At 41.6% G+C, this 20,659-nt stretch overlaps 1 protein-coding gene across 1 annotated transcript in view; it reads right to left on the bottom strand.

The window, feature by feature from the left end:
- Nucleotides 1–521: 521 nt before the first annotated feature.
- The window catches only part of ADAMTS17 (ADAM metallopeptidase with thrombospondin type 1 motif 17), a 191,445-nt gene continuing 171,307 nt past the window's right edge, over nt 522–20,659 (bottom strand). Inside the window, exons 22-23 of the mRNA XM_085308753.1 lie at nt 7,860–8,037; nt 522–5,102 (exon numbers count right to left, since the gene is read on the bottom strand). Coding sequence (XP_085164879.1) covers nt 4,951–5,102; nt 7,860–8,037 — 330 coding nt within the window. The 3' untranslated portion in view covers nt 522–4,950. The remainder of the gene's footprint in view (nt 5,103–7,859; nt 8,038–20,659) is intronic.

Below are 20,659 nucleotides of genomic sequence, written 5' to 3'. Positions count from 1 at the left end.
TTGGCTTTCCAATGCTTAGAGCAATGTTCTATTGTTTAAACAGGTCAACAATTGCAATCGTATGTTGACTCCAGGCACTATACAATCACAATCATGTGTTAACATATAGCAACACCTGGAYGGAGTTTCTAGCATTTTGCTGCTGCTAAGTCACATTTATGATGGCAGCTGGGCTGGCACCTCCTAGGTTACCTCTGAAAACTAGGAAGCCTATCAGTGCCGCGCCATTACCAAAAAGTCAGTGCAAGATCAGTAAATGAGCTCTATTTTTTAATATAAACTCCATTTCTGGAAATCATTTTGGGAGCAGGACTCTCGCACCAACTATAGAGCTAGTGCTTGCTTATAAGGCTGCTTTAGAAAGGTGCTGTTCCCATCTCCAGGAAGAGACCTCTCGACAAGCATTGAGTTTGAATGGGTAAGAAAGATTGCCTTTTTTTTTAAGACAGGATGGGAGGGGATCCTACAAGCACATCTGCGTGCAGCTACCTGTAAAGGTGCGCTTTCAGCAGGCTGATGGAGGAACTAAGCTGTACAAAGTTTCTAACTAGTCCCTACAACAAACGCATCCAGAACACTTCATATTGAAGTAAGTGTTTATTTCACACCAGGGAAGTGCACAGCTAGGTTATGTAGACCCCTTTCCAATGGATGGGATAATTTCACTCCAATAAAAATTTCCACATTCTCGCCAGCCTTCATCATCASGTTGTGCCCGTGCAGCAGCTACCATTAAGCACACAGCAAAGCTGCTGCTTCATCTCAGCTCCAAAACACATTGAAGGCAACTCCGAAACGCACTTGCAAAATGTGCCTCCCTGCAGGCACATAAGCTTTAACTTCGCAGCAGCCTGCGCAGACACGCACAGAGACACCCCAAACGGAGCCTTGCTCGTTTTTTCCAGCCAGGCCTTTTGGCTGTTGTGTCACTGACCGCAGAACTCACTTGGCATTCATCAGTGTTAACATTCCCCGTGCCTGACTTTGCAGCCACACTGCGACCAGACCCATCACTTCTTGATTTGTTAGCACACCGGGAACGCCGAGATGCCACGATTTTGCTGACAAATGACCTYTTACACCTACCACAGCTGTCAAATGGCTCGCCTAGACTTATCTGAATCCCAGCCTCAGACCGGTATTAGTCAGATGCATAATGTACTACTTACAGTTTCACTCCTTTTTCTTAATATTCACAGCTAGCTGTTTGATTTGCTTTGTGTTTTTTTTTTTCAAGTTCAGAAACCTTATTGAAGTTGTTATGGAAAAAATAAATTTATTATTCAACATACTCAATCTTTTCAAAATGGAATGATCCTCTTCTCATTTTTTTGGTTTTCATTTACAACTGGTTCCATTCAGTTTGACTGTTTTTATCTTTTCTATTTATAACCAGCACCAAAAAGAAAATTACCATGAATACAGTACATATGCAAATTAACTAATGGAAAAATATATACATTTCACTCTGTAATGAAAAATTTAAATGATATTATTGCCATGGAGGATATATCCCTGTATTATAATAAAATATCAAGCAATAATCAACTGCTAAGATTCTTCTCCACCAACAAAAAAATAGCACCATACATGAGATAGTGAGAATCTACACTCAATAACACAATTGTGCAACTAGAAATGTACAGTACTTTAGTAACAGTACAGARTATTGTTTACAATATGGAAATACCACCACTGTAATCAAAAGAGTGTCACTCTCTTACGAACAATAACTAAAAAAAAGTATTGTCATAGATACACTGAAACAAACGTCTTTCTTTTCACCAGTATGTAGTAACTGAGGGCAGAGCATAGCTGTAAATTCATAGAAAAGCTCCTATAAAATGATACAAAACAGAAGTGCAGGAGTATGGAACAGAATTATTATTTTTTTGGGGGGGGGGTCTGGCCGTTATAAAATGGGAAGGTTGTCCCTAGATTAAGTAAGAGAATGTAATAAAATGGAGCTGTGTTGTGCCATCGGTTTTTAATTAATGATGGTTTCTGATTTTAAAAAAAGAAGCTGATGCATGCTAGTCTGTGGACTGTGAGAGCAAGTGAGGTGGTATTCAGTGCTCAGATAACCAAAAGTATAAATTCATGTCTCCTTAGATAGCACCCAGAACTTGGACCCAGATGTCCTTTGAAGTTCAGGACCTACCATACCAGGACAAGCCATAGGTCTAACTAACCTAGTATCCTGTTTTGGACAGCAGCCAGTACTGAATGATTAGGGAAAAATACGAAATAAAATTTTTCCTCTTCTACACACCCTCCTAGGTGGCCACCTACTGCCTAGGGAGGGTGCCAGACCAGCACCAGAAGGAAAAATAATAACCCTTTGTTATTTAAAAAAACCTTTGATTCCTATTAATAATAAAAATATTTATTATTCTTCCAAGGTAACAGAAAAGCCTGGTGGCAAACCCTTCAACAGCCCAATCTAAATGCTAGCAATGCCAGAAGTGATCAGCAAGGGGGTAGCGTTTCACCTGGCCAGGCAGCTCCATGGGCAAACATCGCCCAATGGAAGGAAAACAACAGTGAGCTCCAAACCTAAGGAAGGAGGGAAGGAGCCTCTGCTCTGCCAAACCACTGCGAGAGTGGAGAGCCGAGAGCCGAGAGCCGTCAAGGGCTGTGCGCCTGCAGGGCACAGCACCAGGCAAGGAGGAAAACCACCCCTAGTAAATTCGAGTACAAAGCAGGTCCGCAGGGCTATGTCTGATTTCTCTGGCACTTTCTCGTTAGCAGCTCGTCTACTTATTAATTTGCCTAACTGGGTATCACTGTGGTTTTACCAAAAATTTCCCTGTCACCACTGCCAGCATCCTTTTCACTGATCACTTCCTAAGGGACTACACAACCACTARTATCATCTCTCATTTGGACTACAGGGTGGGAATAACAGGAGAAAGAGCTTCAATCCTGACTTTAAGATGCTAAAAGAGCATTCAGTATAACAAAAACCAAGTGCGAATCATTTCCCTGATGGAGAAAATCATCTGGGGCATGGGAAAGCAGATCTGAGACAGGCATTTGAGAGAAAGCTGTGTACAAATGTGCCTTTGTGCATACAGGCCAGCACTTGTGTGCACACATGCTCATTTGTGCTAATAAGCACAGATGCAAATGTGATGCCCACACAGTATTACTTTGCTGCTGAAGATCAGATCTCCATGCTTGAAAYATATAGCCCTTAATAAAATGCTAGTGAGTTTTTCCAGGGAGGTCCTGGATATTGAAAAGTTTGCATTAAGAAAGAAGTTGCTTTCAAAATAYGCTAGGAACTAAGAATCTTTCTCTCTCCCTACGCCGAAAAAAAGAAAAAACAGCAACAATGACAACKTGAGGACAGGCGTGAGTTGCAATGCAGCCTGACCCAGGGGCTGGGGCAGGAGCCGGGCTGAGTCCTGCGCTCCTCTCCAAAGACTAAAACAGTAACAACCAGTTTTAGAGCGAGTACAAAGCTGCGATTCATGCAAAAGGCTCTGTTCATATCATGAAGAGCAGGCTGTAACTTAACCACTGCACAACTGGCCTTGGAGCCTGGCAAGAGAAACGATACGTGTTAGAGCAAGATATGATAGAGAGACATTGATCTGTAGGGCTGATGTAGGGGACAAACTCTGCCCTGCGTAGAGCTCCTATTTCAAGTCTCACGTCTCAGAGAGAGTCTGGTTTAAAGTGCAGACACATGGAAGAGAATATTGTATATGTAGCACTTTTATAAGTGCTCTGATAGCACCAATCTGATAGCACCACAAAAAGGAGATAGGAAGCATTAAAATACAGCGAGCAAAACCTCTGCTGAAGGCAACAGGAGTCTTAGCCTTACAGCTTCAACAAGCCCAAGATTTCACCTTGAATGTCTTATATCAATCGCTGCTTTTGACTCAAAAGTCTATGTAATCTCAGATGGATATGAGAACTGAGAGATGGGAAACACCTGTTTTGCTCTCCAGTTCAGCCTTCATACAAAGGCTTTCCAAGTCCTGTTTCTGTATCAGTTTCATAGTCCTCTTAAAAATAACATTCAGTCTCCTTATCAGATTGACTTCTAGAAACAGGAGAGCAGAGATGAAACCAATCAATCTCCCTGTGAACTACTGGATGAAATGATTTCTGGCTTCTCCCATCTCATGCAAATGGTTTTYGCTTAAAAATAACTGTCTACTACTGTTAACAAGCTTCCATTTCATTAAGCTCAGTGAAAAAATAGGCTTCATAAAAGAAAATGGATATTTTTCTAGGAAGATGAGAGAGAAAGACAGGATGTTTTTTTCCAAATTAGAAAGAACAGTCCCTATCAGTTACTTTAGAAAATATGACGTGGAATGTTGGATACTATTGCACTGAGCTTTCTGCAGGAATTTCAGAGATGTCCAGCCTCTGCTATCAGTTTTCACAAGCTTTTGTAGCAAATCCCCTCTTTAAATTAAGCCTTTCACTTATGTGTGTCCCTCCAAGTCCACTCCACAGCAGGATAACTGTTGGGAATTAAAAACATCAGATGAAAGCCAAGACTGAAAGATTAAGCAATGTCTCTACCTTTGCTGAATTATTTTGCCAGAGGCCTTCCTCCATTGAGGTACCGATAACCTTGGTCAATGTAATCACTTTGCAACTCTTGTCCTTTTCTTTAACGGTAGCAAGCCATCCAGTGGCTGGTAATTTAATATATTAAAGTAAAAAGCATTAATGAAAAAAGTAAGGATGTCAAAACACGATAAAATGATTGGCTCCTTGAGATGACTCTTTTCTGCGTGTTTTTTTTAAGGTGGATGAGTGGATTACTTTGGTATCCAGTCTGTAGAATTAGTTTCAAGTCTTATTAGGTAAGCTTTGGAATCCACCACGTTGTAGCAACTCATTAAGTTCCAGTACTCAGACCTACTAGTTCGTGATTTACATACAAATAGCTGAAATACCCTAAGAAGTAGCACAGGTTCATTAACTCTTCTGCTGCATCTTGTTTGCATAAAAGTCTCTGCAAGTCTGGCAACAACGCTGATACCACCGCATGTCTTGGCACAGATTCTTCTCCCGGATCACCCTGCAGTACACTGTCCACTGGTCGCCTGTACACTTGTACGTGAGAGCAGCTTTGGACAAGGAAAAAAGGGAAAAACTAATAGATTAGCCAGAGAACAGCACTGCAGATGTGATCAAAATCACTGCCTACCAGGGAAAAAAGGGTTGATTTCGCCATCAACACTGGCAAGATGGAAAGTGTCACACGTGGCTCTATAAAACAGTAACACAGATAACAAAATTTACACTTGGTAAAAATGCATATACTTACTGAATGCTTTTTATGATGYATGATTTATAAATTTTATGTAGCACTCTCATGAATGCTCTGTTAATTGGTAAATGCTCTAAATGAGTTATTACGGTTTTTGAGGATGGGAAAAAGGAAATAATTAAAGCACATCAGAGGGTGCTGACCCACCAGCATCCTAAGTCCTTGTTCCTCACCCTGATGGATGAGAACAGGAGAGGCCTTCATACTGTAGCCTGGAGTCTCAGTGCAAAGCACAAGAAAAATACGGCAGCAGGAACTGATAGGAGTGTGTATCACTGCAGCTTCATTTTACTGGATAAAAAGCAAAAAAGAATCTGATGCAGTGAAGTTGCACTGTCCCAGAAAAAAGGAAYGTGAAAGGAATTTTAAAAATTTGACTGGGAGAAAAAATGTTGAAAGCAAGTGGAAGTGATCACCTCGAACACGGGTAGCAGTTTCTGCGAGCGCGCCTGCGGTGGAGCGACTCTTTGAGAGCGTAAGAACTGCTGCTCCCCACATCCTTTGGGCTCCTAGCAGGTGCAACGTGCAAGAGATGGGATACAGCCAGGTAAATCTCACTAACCATCCGAGACTCACCTTAAGAATCTGAGATGAGAGACTTCATAAAACAGAGGGCACCGAGCCACAAGTAAGACCAGGCCTCTAACATGTTTCACTTGTTTAAAAGTTAGGTGTTTGCCATAAACCATAGGTGCAATGTCTCCTACAGGCAGTGAGTACGATAAGCATTTCTAGGACATACATGAGTCAGGTATTCGAGGGGCTGACTAAATCCACCTGAATGTGTCCTCACTGTCTTCACTGGGCACAGATGTGAAAGTCAGGTGAGGTGAACTGCACAGTTAGAGATTTCTGAAAATGTTACCCTGGATGAAAAACATTCTGGAACAGGGAAAAGGCAACACAGGTTTTGTAGACCCCTGGAGGTTTTTTCCCATATGATTTTTTCATGAGGCTGCTATTGCAGAGAACAGAAATTTCTGTTCAAAGATAATCCAATAAGAATTTGTTTATATGCAGGAAGAGGAAAATACTCAATGATATATCTTTCTGCTAATATCAAATATCATTGTTTCTGGCCCTGGTGATTCCAAGTCTGGTTTAAAAACAAAAGCATCCAAAATTACTTGCAGATTACTTTCAGCAGGGACTTGAGCCTCCCCAGTCTTCTGAACACGTGAGCTTTTTATTGCTTTGTCCTAAAATGTGAATTAGGATGGATTTCTTGTCTCATCAGTGTATCAAAGGCTTACTTCCCAAATGAAAAGTTTTCCCTCCACTATGCTCTTAGTGCTAAAATGTCTGGGAAGTACTCTCTCATGTTCTTAAACAAAGAGTTTAGAAGCTTCTCTGTTTGACTGTATGTGCAAGAAGAAAACTCCCCATATTCTTCTAAACAGTTGTGAAAAGTATTATTGACTTTGGAAAAAAAAATCAAGTCAGAAGCTTCAAGTCCAGTCCTAGTTTAAGTAGTATTTAACTCTGAAAAGTTAGAGGTGATTCTCAGTTACGCAGCAGCTCTGCTTTTTTGTCTGTCCTCTTAGTCTGCAAGTCTAGCACTGGTGAGAGGGTGTGGGCTGTTCTTTCCAGTAAGCTCTCTGCAGGATTATTTGCAAACCAGCTTCTTGTACTGAAAGCAATCGGAAGCACCAGTGAAGCTGTGTCAGTGTAGCAGATGGCTTAATTCAGCTTAAACTTACTGGTTATGATGTGTGAAACCTAAAGAAGCTGATTTGGTTCTTGCTGTGACTGAACACAAAAGGCTAAATCTGAAAAAAGAGTATTTTTATCCTCTTATAAACTGAGCAAATATGACGTGGAAGGTCATGGATTCCCCCAATGTTATATTAACAGAAGCATTCTTACCTAGAACCATTTTTTTAAATGCAGTGTGAAGGTGTTTTGGGAAACAGATAGCTTATCACTGTATGCTCAAAATGACCACATACACAGGGGACGCAGAGAGAGCGAGGTGAAGGATGGTGGCAGAAACTCAAAGGGGTCAGAGAAAGAGATTGAATGCTCTCTTACCTCCCAGGGAAAAATTAAATCATCAAAGCACATTCTTGTGGCAACAAAAGAAAAGGAATAACCCTTTCAGAAAAAGCAGTGGTGCTCTATTTGTCAAGGTCATGCACTTTCCTTAGGGCACAGATGAACGAAATATAATACTTTACACTCATCACAGTGAAAGCAGAGCAAGACGACATTTGTGAGTGAGAAGAATATTTCTGTCAGCTCCCTCACCTCCACGATCAATCTATCAATCACCCACTTGTCTGCTCCTGCTGGTCTCGCTGGTCTCTCTATCGGTGAGCACTCCAGCTTGGTGGAAGCCTGAGGCTGGGACTGATGGATGAGAGGACCCACCCACATTAGACCTTTACTCTACTCTTACTGGGGGGCGGTCTTATAATTTCTGGCCCTGCCAGAAATTTAATGCTTTAAAGCCCCACTGTTACCACACTGGGCACGCTGGGATCCTGGGCTTTGGTGCCTGGTGCTTTGCTTAAGAGTTGTAGTTGGCCCCTTCCCCCCAACACCCCTCACTCACCAAGTCTGGGCGAGGTAATTGTGTTGACATTTATCTTCTCATTGCAGACCTCTTGGTGGCACTGCCTGTAGGCTGCTGGCTTGGACAGGACAGGACACTCATTGCCGTGGCGCCCCGTGACTTTATGCATACACTGGACCACGCGTGACTGCAGGCCCTTCCCACAAGTTGAGGAGCACTGGAAGAGAGAAGGGGCTGAGACGTGGTCGAGCCAGAGTAGTTTCAAAAACCACAAACGCAAGTATGCCATAAAAATCACTGCCAGGGCTGAAGTAGACTGGCATCTAACTACGGTGCTGGGGACTCAACAACGGAGGCACATTACAGACCGGGTCCCTTCCTGCAGCTGTTATATTTGTCCATGCTGATTTCTCAGCTCCAGGGAGTGCTGTAAGCAGAGGAACTGTCACAGTACAGGGAAGGGAGCTGCTGCCTTTCTGTCTGAAGTCATTTCATCCTCTGAGTCCGCCTACACTGGCTGTCTCTCCAGGTGCCCATGCCAGGGAGCAGAGGTGCAGTTCCCTCCATTAGCCACCAAGAGGCAAAGCTGGAAAATGTATACTGCCAAATACTGCACTAACAGCTTCCAGCTCCCTCTCCATGAGGGACCCAGGAGAACTGGTTGCCCTGATTTGAAAGCCCTCTGCAGGACTTTCTAATTCTACCAAGGCTTCTTCCTGGGAAAAGATGACCACTGCTGTAAGATAAAACCAAGGATTACAGCAGAGGCAGGCAGCTCCTACTGCATGCCCAGATCTCTAGAGAAGCTCTGTTCCAGTAGGAAACATCAGGTATTCAAGCATTCAGCCTCATCTATCCCTGCTAACCGTCTGGCACTCATCTGTTCTCCTGGGAGCAATTGCAAATTGTACTCCATGAGTTTTGGCTTCTATTTGCCAGGAGGCCCAGCCTGTTTATACGCTTTCTTTGTTGTCATACAATTGGAGTCCCTGCCTCCCCCTCCCTCTTCCTCCGGCCCAGTCACTTGTGATTTACAATGTCCTACTTGCATGCTGTTCAATTTTAATAAAGCAAACACATTGAGCACAGTGAGGTGCACCAGCTGGAGTTAATAAAAGAATCTTGTATTTAAAATAAAGAAACAATGGGTTGCAGGACTTTGGTAAGATTCCTATTGCTGCTAGAGCCACACACAAGCAAACAATGGGGAAGAGCTGGAGGTGGGGGAAAACACAGGATATACAATTAGGATGGTATTAAAAAGGTCCTGATTTCTGTCCTCTGTTGTTTTCGAACAAGGTCAATGCAGCGCAGGAGGTCCTTCTAGCGAAACACTATTGCCTCAAAGTGGTGGTTATTAAAAATAGCACGCCAAACATTTAAGAGGCTCAAAAAACAAGCGCCATCAAGGTTGGAAGCTGTTCAGATCCTGAGGGGAGAAGGACTTGTGAAGTATTCTGACAGACTGAATGGAGAGATGCCACAGCTCTGCTGCACCGAACCCACGGGAACTCCAAAAGGCACATAGTATACACGGGCAAAGCGGAAACACAGCAGGGCTACGCACCCGGTTCACAGGATGAGATCTACAGGATGGACTGTTCTCTCGTTTGTGCTTGGGCTGTTCTGCTGAGAGCAGCCCTAGGACTGAAGTCCAAGTACAAACTACGCGTATGCAGTGGAGATGACTGTAAGACAAGGAGCTGGGGCAAAAGAACGTATAGATTCGCCTAGCTCTCCACCTCTTCCATCTAGGGGGGGAGCCCAGCAAAGCTCTGCTCATTTTGTTTGGGAAGTATCACAAGGATTCCCTGCTGCTTCTCAAAACTATCAGATACAAGAAGGCTAGCCTTGTTCTGGGCTGGAGCACAGGGAGCTTTTCCTTCCTGTGTGGATCAGTGAAAGACCTGATGAAAACTGGCCACAGTTTTCAGATGAATAGACCACATCAAACAGAGTTGGTGCAGCCTTGCTTCAGACCACCCAGTGCAGAAACGCATTTGCATGATGTGCACTCTTTATTTCTGGGTAAGTGGAGCTGTAGGATCACTGAAGCCTGTTGTCAAAGACAACACAGACTCTTAATAATGTAATTATCTTCTTTAGTTGCTCACACTAGTATTTGTTTATTGAATTGGTTTCCTATCTTTGGTGTATTCAACAAATTTGTGTTTCTTATTTTCTTAAAATTTCTTTATTCTCCAATGTATTTTTCTAGGATTAAATTTCCCTATTCTGAACAGTCTGTGGCTCAGATCCCCTGCTGCACTTTGCCACTAAGGCTATCCTGGTAGGTTGCTTACCTCTGTGTTTCCAACCATGCAGCCCCTCCAAGACCTGCTCATAATATTTTGAAGATAGCAATGATGCTAAATTAAAAGTTTTAAATGTATTTTGGAATTATAGCTTTTTAATAAATTTTTTTTTCATCATTCTTATTTCAATTTAGTGTAAACACATTAGTTTACAACATTATTTCTTTGCACTTAAATGTTCAGATATTGAATTTACATCATAATTTGGTCACTGTCTATTAATACTTCAGGAATGATTATGGTATTTAAGACTAAGATGAACTAGTCCTTTGCCTGTATGCTCCACGGTGAACTATTCCAAAAAGCAATCCTTCAACTCTCTCATTTAACCCCTACCTCATAACTTCAGTTTCTGCGGTGAGATGCAGGCATTTCATTAGTCGTGGGCGCCCCTCTGCTGCTTCCCAGCACCAGGCACCTTCAGCGACTTCTACCGGTCTGAAAGCCAGTCAGGCATGACCACTACCTTTGGAGTTAAAGCTAACAAATTTCTGTTGTTACAAATTCAGCTATTAGGCCTTTCCCCTTTACTAGCCAAATGCAAACTCTAATCCTCAGGATTTCAATGGCACTTTTAATCTTCAGAATGCTTTCCTAACCGTAGTCCTCACAAAATTTTGGCAAGGGGAGTGAAACATATGTCCATCTTACGTACAGAACAGTTGTATCGCAGAAGTATAAAGAAACTTGTCCAAGGCCGCAGGGCCCCTTGATATGATTGTAACACAGGGGGCCCGAGACCTTTGTTTCTGGCCTTTTGGTACTCCCTGAACTTAGGAATGTTCTTACCAAGAAAAAAAAAAWTTTTGTTTTTCTCATAAGGTGAATAATAAGGTTTTCAGATACTGATGTACAAACACTCACCTACCTATGTCTGTGCATTTTTTAACCAGCAAGGAGGGCAAGCAATAAAACTTTTTCCACAGACACTGCCAACTCCAATCCTTAGACAAATAACAGCAGAGTTTTTGCCCGAAGCAGTTTTACTCCTTCTCCTGGGAGACTGGGATCATCACCTATGCTATGCAATTAGTTTTTCACAGCCAGGAAGACAGATTTTAACATCTTTCTTGAACTCTTTTGGGCTTGGCAGCTACAGGAAGGTTGGACATCTGGCTTATTTTAAGACAAAATTTTCAACTCTCTTGAATAGTCTCTTTGCCTAGGAATTTCAATAGGATATAGGAATAGATACAAAACACATACAAAGAGGGAATTGTTACTCATGCTACACTAAGAAAAGAGGACATCGTTAAAAGAGGCAGAACAGTCCAGCTAAACAGCAGATTTCCACAAATACCTTTTCTCCTACTCTGGTTAGCTAAATGCAATGCTGCAGCCTCTCTGTTCCCAAACGTTTATGGAGCAAGTAAGTATACCCACAGAACAATCTTCAAGGCTAGATTCACTCTTGGCCCTCTGATACAGGACCCTCAGGCTTGGTTGGACACAGGATCCGTGGACTGCAATAAAGAAAGCTGCTGTAGCCTTCTTGAAAACAGAGGAACAAGAAGCTGCTGGAGAGAGCAAAGTGCTCGTGGCAGCTTTGTTATGGCCCACCATCGGATGCAGCGTCGGCTGATACCCTGCCACGGTGGAGAATGCTGAGAGGCTCCACTGCTGCATCAGGAAACTGCACTGATTGTATTTAAAATACTGCTGATGGACAGTGTTTTTTGGGGGGAAGTAATGAACTGTTTCCTATTTTCAAAAATACTCTGAAGTTCTGAAAAGTCTTCATAGAGTTTCATAATACTCATATTGGTTTGGTGGTATGATGGAGTGAAGCCATCTGTTCTGCTGAAGCACCAGTTCCGGAGCCTGGTGCAGAGCTGGGTGGATCTCTGCCCACCACCTGAGCTGCGCTTCAGTGCTGCGAGAAAATCCTCCAGCAACTTGCTCAGTCTGGGATGCTGGAGACTCAGGCAAGTGGTTGAATGCAGTCACTTGTGTCAGACAAAGTAGTATTTTCTCCTTTCTACTAGGCACTGTTAGTGATACCACTACCAGAAAAATGCATATGCAAACTACGTAGCTTAACCACAAGGCACTAAAGGATCCAGATTTTACCGACAATACAGCCATTGTAAATAGTAAATCAAGCAACATGCAAAGATTAGAGATTTGTTCAACACTGTATAAAAGAAGGGTTAATGAGCAGTTATGAAAAGTGAACCTAATGAGAACCCTAGTAACTCCCACTTCAAGAACTGCTTGAGAAGGCAAAAGGAATACAAGAAGTGCCTCCATTCACATTCCTTGGCAGTAACATGCAAGCCAGTGGGGATATCCAGAAGGAAATAAACTCACAAATCCTCAAGGCAGCAGCTGCATTCATCAGCTTAAAGAAGATTTACTCACTGAAAAACTCCAACCTGAAGACCAAACTATGATTTTTCAAATGGAATGCTATTTCCACCTTAGGATACTGATAGGAAAGCTTGAAACCTACCAAAGGTGAAGACAGATGTCTAATTGCTTTGAAAGCAAATGCCTCAGGAAAATATTAAGTATTAAAATAGAATGAATTTACAGTAAGTGCTGAGATCTGTCAGGGACTTTATCAACACTTGATCTGCAAAAGATAGCCAGAGAAGGAGACAGAAATGGGACTGAATGAAGCCAGGACAGGCTTGCCTTTTGGCAGCTGGAGGAATGTGTAAAAGCGAGCAATCTAAAGAATCCCAGTGTTGAGGTTTAATGGGGACAGAAAAAGTATAGATTTACCACCACAGAGAAAAGTGATCTGCTGTGATCTGCTCAGAACTGAATGGGACGATGGAGCGCTGCTTATGCCTTAGGTGGGGACTGCTGGCAGCGATGTTTTCAGATCATGTCTCACCTTTAGAAATATCATTTTTGTAACACCAGAGATTTGCTGCTTCCAGCAGACAGTCAGGGCATCCTTCAACCAGTTCTGGATGTACAAGAATATTTAAAAGGCTGATTTCTTCTGAGAGAAAGAGTTCAAGAATATAATGTTAAACAAGCCGAAAGTGAGATGTTTTCCTTCTTTATCCATCAGTCCGTACACATCTGATGTTTCAAGATACTGGTTTGTCCCCAATTTGCTGAAAGATGCCAAAGCCAAGGATAACACTATGGCTAAAGCTCTAATATTCAGAGATAGAGTCATGCTTTACTGACTTCAGAGTTCAAGTATTTCAAGGCGTTAGGAAAGAGCAGAGAGTTTTTCCCCCAGGGGTCTTATTTCTTGCCTCTGTKAAAGTCAGAAAGCAAGACAAGTACCTATTAATAACATTCTAAAATAGCATCTGAGATGAGTGACAAATATCCTGTAATTGCTCTGTTCCCAGGACCTTAATAATATACATGTGTGTGATCTGAAAGCCAGTGCTCCACACATCTTCACAGCAGACTTTTTGTCAATATTGCTAATTTAAATCCTGAAGTTTTAACTGAAAAGCAGCATGCAATATGCTTTCACGAACACCAGGTCAACTTTCACTATGGCATCATGCTAAAGAAAGAAACTTCTGTCTTTTTGCTGATAGAATCTAATTAGCCCAAAGCAAACTGTAAGCTGTTTTTCAAGCTTCTTTGTTCTTTTCCTTTTTTTTTTTYCCACCCCTTTTAAACCATACATCTGTAAAGCGAACATATCTGGTCTTGCTTACAACAATCTTTCATTTGGAAACTTTTGTGAAATGACGGATTTGTTTAATTTAACCAAGAAAAAATGCCTACTCTTCTGATCAATGTGGAAGAAACAATAAATTATAGCAGAAAATGCTCATGCCTGATGTGACAGTATTTTAGAAGGAGAAGAGAAATCTTTGTGAACCGCCTACAGCAGTTTTTGTGCTTTCAAACTGCATGACCCTAAGGAACAAGACCTGACCAGCACATCCAGCATGTCTCACCGTGTAATTAAGCTTGACTTTGCTATTTTTAAAGTTCCATTGTATACAGAGAGTTCAGAGATTAAAAGCTGAATGCATGAATATTCTGGGTAGTGACAGTGCCCCTAAGTACTTGTGCATTGCAGCCCAGGTGGGTGGTAATTAGGAAATGTCATTTAATTCCTTACACCAGTAATGCCTGTGCACCTCTCAGGAGCCTTCAAACTGTATTTCAAGAACAGGATTAAGGGATAAAATTAAGGTGTGAAATGAGATGGTATTGCCTATGAGGTACCATAATCTAGCATGCCACCTATAGCAAGCATGCAGTGTTTTGATCTGGGGCACATACAACCTGAAAATCCTGTATTATTCCATCTGTAAGACTTCATGAAAATCATGCTGACAAACACCTTATGCAACAGGCATACTTGAGCTAACTTTAAGCAAGCTAGACACTCACAACTACATAACCATGGGACCACATAACTCAACACAGGATGACTGCTTGAGGACCTGCCTACTTCTAGAGTGAGTTTTGCTGCCTATGCTGAGCAATGATTTTTATGAGCTACGTGAGCTATAATCCCACACCAACTGCTGCTGCAGATGTCACCACAAAAGAATGTCTTGTGAACTGAAGCTCCATCGAACAAACATCTTAGTTAATCATCACTTAATGATCTGTGGTACCTAAATGAAATACATTTTAATAAAATTATTAAAGATCATTTAATTTCAGCAAGAGGCTGCTCATCTGTGTCATCTCAGTCCTGCCTGAGAGTTCACAGGGAGTCACTCAGCTTTCAAATGTATGATGCTCCGAACTAGCACCGCATTTCATCTCTTTGCTTATCAAACAGTGGATGCTGAGCAGGTTGATCCTAATTTAAAGATGTTCTGGAAACCTGTCATTTTAATGCCTCCATGTCATTAAAAATCTTAAAAGGCTGTTGGGAAGATTGCAAAATTATAGCAATCCCTGCTAGTAAAACCTACTGCATGTAAGGAAGATTCAAGGGGAAAAAACTCTTCAGCTGGGTAGCACAAGCTTTAAATAGTGAATTACCTACTGTTCATCTTTTTAAAGACATGATCCAAGACACTGTATCAGCATCTCAGACTAATGCAGCGAAAACGAATGCCAGTATTTGAACAGGCTTGTCTTTCATGCTTTCTTCTCTTCCACATTAAAAAAAAGAAGCAAAATAGTCACAATAGAATTCCATTAAAAATCTATTGATCTTGGTGGGAGGCTTTAATTCCCCATCAGAAAAATTGCACTTAATGAACTAGGTTTTAAAATAAAAAGTATCAAAAAGAAAAAAGTTATTCTTGCAGTTAATAGGAGCACTGGAGGCTGAACTGGAACATGAGACAATAACACTATGACAGAAAGTGCTCCACTTCAAACGAAAYGCTCGTGAATATGGCCTTTCTCCAGCACATTCTCCCTTACTAAACATTCATCAAAATAATTTGTACTAGGGATGTTCCCAGAAACTCCAGCTGAGAAGAGCTGTGCTGGTTGTGGTAYGAACAAGAAGGAGTCACTGCCTCAAGGGCATGAGCAGGAGACACCGGTTCCCGCAGCTTCAGTCCCCAGGGGACCGATGTGGGTGGCGCTGGTGTCAGCCTCCTTCTTTCCGTGCCTAGGCTTACACACAGCTGCATCAACCACGGCTGGCAGTGAGCAAAAGTCTAGAGAGAGGCTGCAACTTCTTTTAATGCCAATATACAATTTTTACCTCTCTTACCATAACTGAAGACATTACACAGCTAAAGGACAGATGCTCAAAGAACAAAAGGGGTGGGATTCATCTTTCTGGACCAGTGCTGTTTAGGTTCCCTTCACAGTCAGTGGAGAGAGATTCCCACTCCAAAGGACAATTCAACCTTTCCCAAGGCAACGAGATGAACTACTGGAGCTGCTTATTTTATGATGACTGTAGCAAATCTCTGACAAAGCACCTACCTGTCAGATGGCTAGCACCCAGTGATACGGATTCAAATGAGCGATGGATCCATGATCATACAGAAACCTGTTGAACAGCCAAGCTCCTAACCTTCCTTTCTTCCCTGAAATGTGTATTTATAGCAGAGGTATGAAAACTACATTACAATACCTTTTCATTTTTTTTCTAACCTATATATGTGCAATATTCACTGCTGACCAAGAATCCATCTCCTTCTGAAAGTCCTCTGATATAATACAGAACAAAGAAGAAATCACATAATTTCGTATTTAGACCTAGAGCTGTTTCTATGCATTAGCATACGTTTCTGTGCTACAGTACATTTAAATCTGTCTGCAAGAGAGCAATTAGTTCTGCTTGACAGYGACAGGACCATCCATGATTATGACTGAGACCAGAGAACTGTCCGAGTGTAAGGATAATTACCCCAGCAGACCTTTTTTTTAAAAAAAGCTGTAAATACTCTCTTAAAGACATAGAGATCCTCGTGAAAGAAGGGCAGGCACAGTTCTCAGCTCAGGAAATGCTTAGAGTTTCAGTTAATTAGCAGATTACATACCTAGAAAATGACAATCACTCTCAAGTAGTAAAAGCTGTTCTTAAAGCATGCACGCTAAGAGTAAGGGATTACCTAAAAGTGATCCCTTGAATACAACAACCACTTCTGAAAGTATCTGACCTCTATTTGATGTGCCACTTCATCAGCAAGGGAGTACAAGGTCCTTGAGCTGGGCTTTAAGTAGCCCATAAACTGTGGGCCGACAGATTCATTAAATGGTAGCAGGATCATGGAGATGAGCTGCTCATGCCTCCCCTTCTGAGGCTTTTCACTGATCCGAGTCTTTTTCTCAAGGCCCTTAATCTGGATTTGGGGTGGCTCATTTCTCTTTTATTTAAGCTCGTGGAATAAAATAGTAAATGGAACAGAGGAAACTCCAGCACTCCCAGAACTGACAGTGAACATGACAAAAAATCAGTGCAGCAAGTCCACAGGCCAGTGGTTGAGTTTTGGATACTCTGATGCACTGGTTCCTGGTCACGTCTAGACCCTGGGAAGCAGAAAGTTGGAATACAGAAACTTATCGGGTCCTGTCCTGTCATATCCAGGTCTATCAGCTTCTGGAGAACAACCAACTGGCATCAGTGCGGCCTGCAGACAACCTGCCGACATCAATATCTAACTACAGCGCTGAATGCAAACAAGCAGCCATAAGTCACCAAGCTGTTTGTTGAGCCAAAGTGAGTAAGAGACAGGAAAGGGTCCATTAGCTGCGATGTTGTGACCCGCTGTTCTAAGTGACTGTCCCTGCTAGGGAGTTTTTTTCAGAATTCAACAGAAAACTTATTTTCTCCAAGGTATAAGAAGATGAACTTAGCTGTGACCTTTATGACAAATTAACAAGTTGTCTGTGGTTTATCATAAACAGATGGCTGGTCAAGCCATGAATTTGTCATGAATGTTAGAACAAAGGACAGTTTTCTTCTATATTTACAGCAGCTTTGAACACACTTCTCAAACCACAGCTGTCCTTCATYTGCTCTTCTTATCATGTAACATGAGTTAATCATTGAAAGTGAGGTGGATGGAGAATTTTTTTGATGTTCCCAAACATTTGGAACTTGGAAAACATGTCTTCCTGGCACTGGAAGATTTTAGAGTATTTTTTGAAAAAGCATTGTTCTTTGTGTACTGCAAGGTTAGGGGTTTTATCTCTTACAGAATGCAATCTACTGTAAACTACCAAAATAATTAATTTGCAATTACAAAATTGTTTTTGCCACCATTGTGATTAATGACTGCTGATCTTCAGTATGAAACACCTCAATGTCTGGCACAAAACCAGGATTTTTCTTATAGGAAATTAGATTTTTTTCCTCTCTATTGTTAATATTCTCTTGGGATGAGAACCTGTAGCCAGCAAAATAATAGGCCGAGCAAAATAATGTAGAGAAATTGGCAACTACTTATGTCCAGGGAGGGCAGGTGGCTATAAGCAGTTTTTCAAAYGTGCTTTATCACTACTGACACTATTTGGCAACAAGAATCTTTTTCAACATCACACTTTGCCACGCTGATCCTTACCAGTGCTTTGCAGTTTCTGGGATCATGAATCCAGTGAAAACTGTGCCAGGTGGTTACTGAAAATGTGAAGTGGTAGAAAAAGATTTTTGCTCCACTTCCTTTCTTTTTATCCAGCGGAAGTTCAGCTTACTACGTCAGGTATTTTTGTTTTCACCTAAGAGCACAAATCTGCATGGTTACTACACAAGACCCAAAGATCTTGCACAGTCCAGCAGCTCAGATTCTGATCTGAATGCCATTGGCATAAGCCTGTATGTGCTGAAGTGGCTGAATTAATCTGGATTTACACTAATGTAAGAGAGATTGATATCTGACCCACTGGGTTGAGTGAGATCMTTGGCTTGTGGCCAGTGGATTATAGAGAAGAATGAAAGACAGTTACCCTGGATTTACATCTGGTTATCTGAGATTAATATAGGCTTTATCATTTACAGAGYATCTACTGTAACTGCAAAGAAAAAATATGGCAAAGTGAATACACTGTAAGGCTTCTGTTAGCCAACTATGTATCTTTCTTCTTTAAAAAATTTTTTCATTGGGCTACGTAATGCAATAGGGTAATGAGCGAAATTGTTGCCTAAAGGACAGAAATTTCATGTCTAAATTTCTGTGCACAAAGCTGAAAATGAACCCTTGTGAAAGTCGGCACTAATGACTGAGTTAGTGCAACTTGCTTGTAATTTTACCTTCCTTGATATAATACCAGTTAAAAGTAGAATAGGCAACGAAGTGAAACTGGGAACCCTGAACTACTCTGTGCTGTTGGCTCAAAACATAATACTTCAGTCACAAGGTAGAAATAGAGTAGGTTGAGGCATATAAAATAGTGAAATGATTAAGTAAAACCAGAAATGAAGATAAATCCACGTAAGTCTTCTGGAGAAGTGCTCTCAGTACATAATCTTGCCTCTCCATTCAAACTCTGGTAGAGTCCATAAGCCAACTGGAGAAGAACTCCAGAAAAATACAGCACGGGCCTCTGCAGTCGCACATGAGCAATCAGCTGGCACATGCCGCTGAGCTTTCCGGAGAGTCAYATACATAAAGACCCATTCTGCTCATCAGCTGCCTGCCTTCTTTGCAGGAATATTATTTTTGACAGAAACTTTGTAAGCAAAATACTTCAAGCTATGACAATTCATCAAGAAAGAATGAACAATTGTCCTGCTAAAGCATCAAGAGGTGTATTTTCAACAGCCCAAGCATCTGAGGCAAGTCTTGGGAAACTGAGTAACCTATGTTCGTTCTTTTAATTAGCACAGCTACAATAACAATGTAAATTTTATTCCAGTACTAGAATATTTAACAGCTCAGATGTCAAACATGGAAGAACTATGTTAAACTAGAAAGAGTGCATGAGATGTTTGTTTCTTTAACTGCATACAAATTGGATGTGGAATTTCCTTTTGGAAGAGAAGCTTGAATGGGAGATGGTTTCGATTCACATTTYCATATTGCATCATATATAAAAAATGATACAATGAATTGCAAATCTGAAGAATCCAGGCAACAGTAAAAAAATAATAATTTCAGGTTACATATCTTCAGTGAGTCTCCTATTATGCAATGTATCAAAGCCTCCTGGGCCRGGAACATTTTAGTTACATTGCTCACCATACTAATGCTGTATTTGTGCTAAATAATAAAAAYAGTTGTATCCTTTTAATCTAAGAGGTTTGAGAGAGAAGTTGCAACAGTGCAGACAAACCGGAAGTTTAACAACACTGTCAATAGGAGTTATTACGGTTATTTGTAATAGATTATCTTCTGAACCACATTTGAAAGTCTGTTGATTTCAAGCACTGGACTAACAAAGGGAATTCGAAAGGCATTCAAATAACCTCATGGATCTGGCCGTATGTGTTTGCAAAATGAATTAGACAGACCAGTTCCTCACAGGACACTTGCAACAAGCTGCAAGTACTCTGGGAACACAAAAATATCACAGGCCAGAAGGCTTGGTAAAGCCACTYAATCAGCTCCAAACCCTTTCCACAGCTATAAAATGCAATAAGGAGACATCTGCAAACAGCCCTGAGGGAAAGAAGAACAAAATCCCTCCTCTTTAGGGCWCCGATAGGCAACGGCTACAGAGTAGTTACTAAGGCCAGGGGATGAGGCTTTGCCTGCAGCCCTAACCTCCGCCACACAGAGGTGTATTCAGGCCTTGAGGACACAAAACTGTCCCTTGTCTGTCAGAGCTTTGGAGATTTTACTGCTGCCCATTCCTGCACCTTCTGACTGCAACAGAATCCAAGATCTTATACAGGACAAGCTCATCTCATCACTGCCTGCCACAGGAGCTCTTGCTTGCACCCAGAGTGTCATGCCTGSAGGCGAGTTATTTGTATCGGACTGTGAGTGACCTACCTGTCTTCTCATGCACACAAGCTATGTATTCTCTAAATACTGCTACTAATAATATAAAAAGAATGGTCTACTATTACCACCCAAAAAGCCTGGCCTGTTCTTTYTACAAGGTGTGTCTGGACTTTATTTTTTTTTAATGAGGTTTTGTCTCTTCCTAACGTGACTTCCTGGTATCTACAAAYGATTATAGTTTGGGAAAGTTAAGGACTGGAGGCAGTCTATCAGCAGTGTC

This window comes from Rhea americana, unplaced genomic scaffold (genome assembly GCF_003343005.1).
Source record: "Rhea americana isolate MKP2758 unplaced genomic scaffold, rheAme1 scaffold_28, whole genome shotgun sequence".
Taxonomy (NCBI): Eukaryota; Metazoa; Chordata; class Aves; order Rheiformes; family Rheidae; genus Rhea; species Rhea americana.
Note: the sequence above shows the minus strand (reverse complement) of the source record. Positions and strands in the feature narration are given on the sequence as shown.